Source organism: Humulus lupulus, unplaced genomic scaffold (assembly GCF_963169125.1).
Source record: "Humulus lupulus unplaced genomic scaffold, drHumLupu1.1 SCAFFOLD_61, whole genome shotgun sequence".
Classification (NCBI taxonomy): domain Eukaryota; kingdom Viridiplantae; phylum Streptophyta; class Magnoliopsida; order Rosales; family Cannabaceae; genus Humulus; species Humulus lupulus.
The window spans coordinates 95771-103028 of NW_026908848.1; the positions used below are offsets into that span (position 1 = coordinate 95771).

Sequence of the window (7258 nt, forward strand, 5' to 3'; positions counted from 1 at the left end):
TGTGAGTGTTCATGATTGTTATGCTATGTTTGTGTGATTATAACTGATCGGCGAAGGCCAAAATTGGCGACAAGAATGTTGAATGCACGTCGAATGGCAATAAGCATGCTGAATGCAGGTCGCCATGCCATGGCCATATAGGGTGTTGTACTCACCCGTTCGGTGAAGACCATGAACCCGGTGCCTGGTAATGCATTTGGGTCGGCATAGGCTGTTACGTGAATAGTCTGTTATCTGTTTAAAGTTATGCATTTACTGAAATTAATTATTATATGCTATATGTGTGAGTTTTCTTGCTGAGTCTTGGCTCATGGGTGTTCTATGGTGCAGAAGGGCAAGGGAAAAGCCGACTAAGCATGAGTTGGGGGACATGGAGCGGCGCGTACATATTTGGCCTACCAGGCTACCACAACTAGGGTTGTTTTGAGGGACACGTCGTAAACATTTGATTTTGTCGCCTAGGACAACTGTACCCTGACTTTTAGAATGTAAATATATTTCAAAATATTATTTCGTGATCCCAATGTAACACTTTTTAGTTTTAATGGATGTCCAAATATTTTATACTTAATTTTCATTAAATGAGTCATTCTTCTTATTTAACCATACTTTTTAGTCTATGGTAATACGTATTAAAATCACATGTTAATGACTACGTTAATAGAGCATTGCACAAAGTATGCTAGTATAGTATAGAGTGGTGTTAGTACGATGTGTATGCTCTAAATAAAAACTTTGGGAAGTTGAAGCGAGAGAGGTAGAGCAAGTTTAAGTCCAAAATTAGTACTGGAGTGTGGTATCAGCATAAAAAGGGTCAGGTCTTCGGGTCGGACCTACCATGGCGCTCTCACAACCCCCGAAATGGACGACCGTTACATCAGCCCTGCCGCCATGGCTGCGAGCTCGGAGCTTCAGATCAGAAGCGGCATTGGAGGCCATAGCCAAAACTTCCCAAGACAAGGTCCCTAGTTTAGTCCTCTACAACTATCCCTCCTTTTCTGGCGCTTTCTCGGCTCTCTTCGCCCACCTCTTTCACTCCCGTCTCAACCTCCCTTGTCTCGTATTGCCTTTTTCTTCGGTCGAACCTCTCAGGTGTTTTATCACTCTCTCTCTCTCTCTCTCTCACACACACACACACACTAACCAACCAGAAGTCTTTCATTTTGTTTTTCGCAGGGTTGAGGATTTATGCACTGAAGGCCTTAAGAGATTGTATCTTCTCGACTTTTTCGGTCCCAAAGGATTTTCCAAAGAGCTTTCTCGGCGAGCTTCGTTCAAGTAAAGTTATCTCCACTATATAAACATGTATATTGTTAACAATTCTTGATATTTTTATTTTCAAGTGGTTTGAGACTGTTCAGAATTTTTCTTATTTATTATGTAATGTGTATTGTATAATTTTTGGTGTGATTAGAGTGATTGGATTCGATCATCGAAAATCAGTTCTTCCTTTTGTACCTTCTGAGGAAGATTGTCCCACAAATCTCACATTTCATCTGAATGTTGAGAAGAGCAGCTCTATTGCTGTGTATGAATTCTTCTCTGCTAAACGTGCTGAGACCAAACATTCTGATGTAAGTTGAATTTGAGTTATTTTTGGCCTTGTGTTTTAAATTCAGTTGCACATAAGTTGTTTGCTTGTTGGTTCAATAAGGAAGATGGGTTTTTGAGTTTTACTATTGCATTTTGAAAATTTTAGGGAATGATTGCAACATTATTAGAATCAAAGGACCAAGGTCGTGTAGAAATGACACTCAAGCACATTGAAGATACTGATTTACGTAGATGGAGCTTAGCAGATTCGAAGGCGTTCAATATTGGACTTGACAAATGGCGGTCAAAGTTGAATTGCTTAACCAATCCATACATGTATGAACAGGTTTGTTAGTATTAAATATTCTTTTCTTAAGAAAATTTGTAAGGTTTTCAGAATAAATTGGATAGACTAAATAGTCATTATTGTTTTAACCCTGTTAATTTTGCATCACATTATGTTGATTGTTTCTTAAATGCTCTTCCGGTTTCTGTCTTATGTGCAACAACTTAAGATAACCCAATAGAAAATCTTTGGCGTCTTTGCTATGCCTATAATCTACGAGTCGAAAGTAGCATAAATGATTTTTGCTTTAGTTTTAGTATATAAGATTAGATTTTGCTAGAAATAATTGATAACTAAAAATTCATGTAACTCAACTTGTTTGTAATTTAGATGATGAATTATCCATTGTAATCTCTATATTTAGTCAATAAATATTATTGTTTGTTTCTTGTTGAAGAAAAGGAAAGCTATTGGTGTGGGATTATTGTGCTCTGAGTATGGTGTCTAGTGTCGCAATTTCTTTGACTGAGTTCTGATTATATTGTTGCAGTTGATGGAGATTAATTCTGCTGAATTGATTGCTATGGGAAATTCTTATATTTCTACTCGTGAAAGAGCGGCAGAGAAGTTGCTTGATAAAGTTTTCAAAGTTATGTTGGGCAGAGGATTTTATGGGGAATGCCTGGTATTGATTCACTACTCCCTTGCAACTCTTACATTACAAAAAAAAAAAAAAAAAACAAAACAAAACAAATGTAGTACTTTATTTATTTTCTGTGTGAACTTTTATTGGTAAATTCTTCTTTTCTATTTTTGTGTGTGTGTGGCATGGAGTAATTTTATGATACAGCTACAACTACAACTACGTAGATCCCCATTTCTCTCAACTTTATATTAAATTGATCATTGGATATCAGATATCTCTTAAGATCTAATTATGATATTGGATATTGTAGGGAGTTCGAGCAGATACAAATTCCGATTTAGTTGATGAAATTGGCAAGAAACTTAGTGTAACAAGTGCTGCTGCAGGTCTCAGGTAATTTAATTGCAGATTTTTTCTTTAGGCATATTTCTACCCTGCGGGAGATTATTTTTTTTCAAATTTCCTATCCCAATTAGAAACTAGTGATACTAATTTTATGGGCATTATATTTGCACCCCAAAATTTGACTAAGACACACCCCATGTTTATTAAAAATTAACATATAATATATATATTTTAATTACTTATGCTCACATTTTTTTTAATTTTTTTTTTTCATATTCTAAAAAATACACATAAATAATATATATTTTAAATATTTTAATTAAAAAATTAAAACAAAAAAAAAATAAAAAATTGATAAAGTAAGATTTTTTTTTTCTAAAATTTTATACATTATTTCAAAAAAAAAATTATGAAAACAAAATAAAATAAAATTATTGAAATTAACAAAAAAAAATTAAAGGATGCCAAAAAAATTATTGAGAAAAAGTGGTAAAATAATTTTAAAAATTAATATTTTTTAGTTGATGGGGATGCCTATATATATTCTTGAGGTGCAAATATAATGCCTAAATTTATAGTAAAAATGAACGACTATACAATTTACGATAGGAAGTTAAATTTTTAAAGAACGATCAACAATTAAAAGACAAAACACTTCAACTAAGAATTTGATGATAAGATTACAAATAAAGTTTGTTCCAACATCCCTAATGCTTTTTGGCACATAATAGGGATATAGTCATACTTCCCTACATTAAAGAATTTAATGACAGTAAACTTCCTACCAAAGCTAGACCCATCCAAATCAGTCAAGAAAGAATATAATTTTGTAAAAATAAAACCTTGAATTGATTAAGAAATGGATCATTAGGAAAATTAAATCCCCTTATGTTAAAAAAATTGTAGAAATAGAAAGAGGCATACCTAGATTGGTAATTGTTATAAATCATTAAATAATGTTCTGGACTGAATTAGGCATCCAATACCCCAATAAAAACAACCTAATTAATAGGCTCAGTAAAGCATTAGTATTTTCAAATTTTGATAAGAGTGTGCAGACCAAAGAGTAAAGCAGGGTTTGGGATTGGAAATTTGAACGTTAGAAACAGAGCACTTTGTATGAAGTGGATTTGGAGATTTCCGGCCAAAAGGAGTCGATTGTGGTACAAGGAGTTTAAAAAAAAAAGTACGGGCTTAGCAAAAATAAACGGGACTCTAAATTGGGGGTAAGGTTATCATCTAGATGTCCTTGGAAAGATATTGCTTCCCTTCATGCAGAATATCAACAGCTAGTTTGATATAAGGTGGGTGATGGAAGATTTATTAGATTTTGGGAGGATGCATAACTTGGAATGGGGTCTTTGAAAGATGCTTTTCCTAATTTAGCAAAACTATCTTTAACAAATGGTTGTATCATATAATTCTTAGAAGCTGGAGGAACTGAGGGAGGTGTCAATCCAGTTTGGAATTTTCATTTTATACAAAATCTAGTGATAGAGAAGTTCCTGAGTTCATAGAGCTACTAAGCAGATTGGAGGACTGGCAATCATTTATTTCTGCATTACAAGTTCTTTATGAAGTTATAGTTGAATTTGTTAAGAGAATTCAAACTGCAATGGTGCATGCCACAACGCTGTGCAGATTAACTGACTTTTGAATAACGGGTGGTAAAGCTAGACAACTTTTGTGGAAGGTGGCAGTAATGGCCGCATGGTGGGCTATATGGCTTGAAAGAAATAAAAGAACATTTGAAGAAGATGAGGATAATAGGAAGAATTAATGTGACAAAATTAGACTTTAGGTAGGCCTGATTAGATGATGTAAAATAATTTAAAGAAATTTTATTTACTGATTTAGTTAGGGAGTGAGTATTTTCTGCAATCTTTCTTGTTTGATGATGTGGATGTTTCTCACTCACTCTACTCTTGTATTATTCTCATTAATACAAGTTGATGTTTTTTCCAAAATATATCTTTTTTCAACGTTTGATATGAAATCTTGATTTTCATAAATCCAAATTAGTGAAGAAGACACGTTTTGTTATTCATTTGGTCATTATGAATGGAATGTTATGCCATTCAAACTCAAAAATATCCCTAGTGAATTCCAAAATAATATTAATGACATACACATATATATATATATATATATATCCTATACAGTCAATTTTCCATAACTTACATTGTTGATGTACTAATGCTACTATGTTCGGTAAGAAGGAAAGAGTGTTTGAAGGATGGATAGTGGATTGGATGGAGAGGATAATAAATTTCTTCTATGTTGTTTGGTGCTGAGAGGAGAGGGATAAGGAGGGATTTATAATTTAAACAGTTTGTTGCCCTCGTGTCTATTTTTTTGTGTACGTGTGTAAAATTTGACAGTGTAAACCTATTTTCGGCTTCGTAAACTATTCATAATTTTTTGAAAATTTGTGGGATGTTCTAAATAATTACAATGTATATTGTCATATAAAAAAATTTGGGATTATATTCATCCAGGTGCCAAAAATGTACCGGTGTTGTAAAAAAAGTTGATGTGTTGTAGTCGCTCCTTATATATATAATTTTTATTGAAGAATATATATGTAATTTTCTTTACAAATTTTTGGAGGGATTCATTTTGGAGAAATAGGAGGTAGACCTCATCCCTCCATCTATCCTCTCCCTCTCACTTTTTGTCTTGCCAAACAAATGATTTTGGCTCTCCACTCACCCTTCTTCCTCCTACCCTCCCCATCCTCCCAAAATTCCCTCCTACCAAACATAGTGTTAGAGTCAATTGAACAACATTGGAAACACTTGGACATATTCCTCTAGGTAGTAAAAATCAATGGATTGGTTGTTTCAACCTCCAAAATCAAGCTATTCCAATCTAATATTTGGTTCTAGGATTTAACATGCATAAGATACTATTTAATTGTAAGCAATTTCTGCTGTTTTCAGGTTCATGTTTTCTCTATTTGAGATTAACATGTTTCTATTTCTTTGTATTATATCTCATTGATTAAATACAAAGCATTAGCCGTATTCATCAAGTCATTCACTTTGGTAACAAATTTCCTGATGGAATAAAAAAGATGCTGTTACAAAGATTTTTAGGATCCCTGAATTATATAGCTAATTTTAATGAAAACTTAAGAGAAAAGTGTAAACTATTGTTTGATAATTTACAGAGTAATCCTTCTCCCTGATCACCAATTCATACCTCCAGCAAAACTGTTCCATGTCTAGGCATTCCCTTAATAAATTCATTCAAATTGTTCAAACTAATGATTCTGAAATTAGACAAGGAGATATCTTACTTCAAAAACTCAGCCCAGATTAGCCTGAATAGTTTGTTCAATTCCATTATGGTATTTGGACCCATGAAGAAAGTAATTTTTTATTGTTTAAAAATAAACTTTATCTATAGTATTATGCATTTCATAATTCTAAGACAATATATTAAACAAAAAATATATTTTAGTCATAGTTCACTGTAAAAGTGCAAAATATGTTTTAGAAAAAGATGTTCAAAACGGTATCCAAAAAATTTGTTGCACAATGACAAATGTTTGAATTGAATATATTAAAGGCAGTCAAAATAACATCCCTGATTTTCCAACCTGTGAGTTTTTGTAAATTAACTAAAGGGTTTTACCTGGTCAACAACCAAGTCAAAAACTAAGAATCTTGCAACATTAGTGTCAGCATAAAGCAGTCAAGATGCACATGATGATATTCCAGAAATCAGTCAAATATACTATCAAATCATAAACAGTGACTCACTTACCATTAATGGAATAGAATAAAGAAACCAGGAGTCATCTTCTATGAAACCTCTTCACTTTCCAAGCACTAGAGGTCTCAGCATCTATAAAGCTATAGGACTGCTTCCCACCAGTAAAAGCTCTTTAAATTTTCTGTATACACTAAGTTTCCTTGTTCCCAGTTCAGATATTTATCACGAAACTTTGAATATTCTTAAGATATTAATAATTTTGATATTCATGAATACTATGAGTTTCAATCCATCTCTTAAGTTAACATTGAGTTTCTTAGTCCCCAGATTAAAGATTTAGTATGAATCTGTTAATATCTCTGAGTTATCAACAGTTGTGATAGTAATGAATATTATGAGTTTCAATCTAAATATTGTTGTTAATTCATAGTAAGCTTTATAAACCATTATTTTAGACAATTATTGCATTACTTTTAAGTCTTTTTTCCAGAGTTATTATTGCATTATTTATGCTTTGTATTCTTTTTCTGTTAATTTTTCTTGAATTATGTTTCCTCCCTTTTGGGGTCAGATGGACGAAACAGAAGCATGTTAAGTGTTTACATTATTCTCTTGCCAACATATTCTAGTTCAACGCTGTTATCTTTAGTTCTTAGGGGATGTTTGGTATGGGGTAAAGTAAAAGTGGGAATGGGAATCTAAATCTTTTTCTATGTTTGGTAAAGTTA

General features: G+C 32.7%; 1 protein-coding gene across 1 annotated transcript; it reads left to right on the forward strand.

Moving 5' to 3' along the window:
• The first annotated feature begins 732 nt into the window (after positions 1 to 732).
• On the forward strand, positions 733 to 2899 carry LOC133812308 (uncharacterized). Its single transcript, XM_062246276.1, has 6 exons — positions 733 to 1092; positions 1177 to 1278; positions 1415 to 1574; positions 1700 to 1879; positions 2370 to 2504; positions 2776 to 2899. Exons 1-6 carry the CDS (start codon positions 839 to 841, stop codon positions 2860 to 2862), a joined length of 918 nt encoding a protein of 305 aa, XP_062102260.1. The 5' UTR covers positions 733 to 838; the 3' UTR covers positions 2863 to 2899.
• The last annotated feature ends 4359 nt before the right edge of the window (positions 2900 to 7258 follow it).

Coding starts and splice junctions, on each gene's coding strand:
- LOC133812308 (XM_062246276.1), top strand. CDS start 839: ATGGCGCTCTCACAACCCCCGAAATGGACGACCGTTACATCAGCCCTG. Junction 1,575..1,699: donor CTGAGACCAAACATTCTGAT/GTAAGTTGAATT, acceptor TGAAAATTTTAG/GGAATGATTGCAACATTATT. Junction 2,505..2,775: donor GATTTTATGGGGAATGCCTG/GTATTGATTCAC, acceptor TGGATATTGTAG/GGAGTTCGAGCAGATACAAA.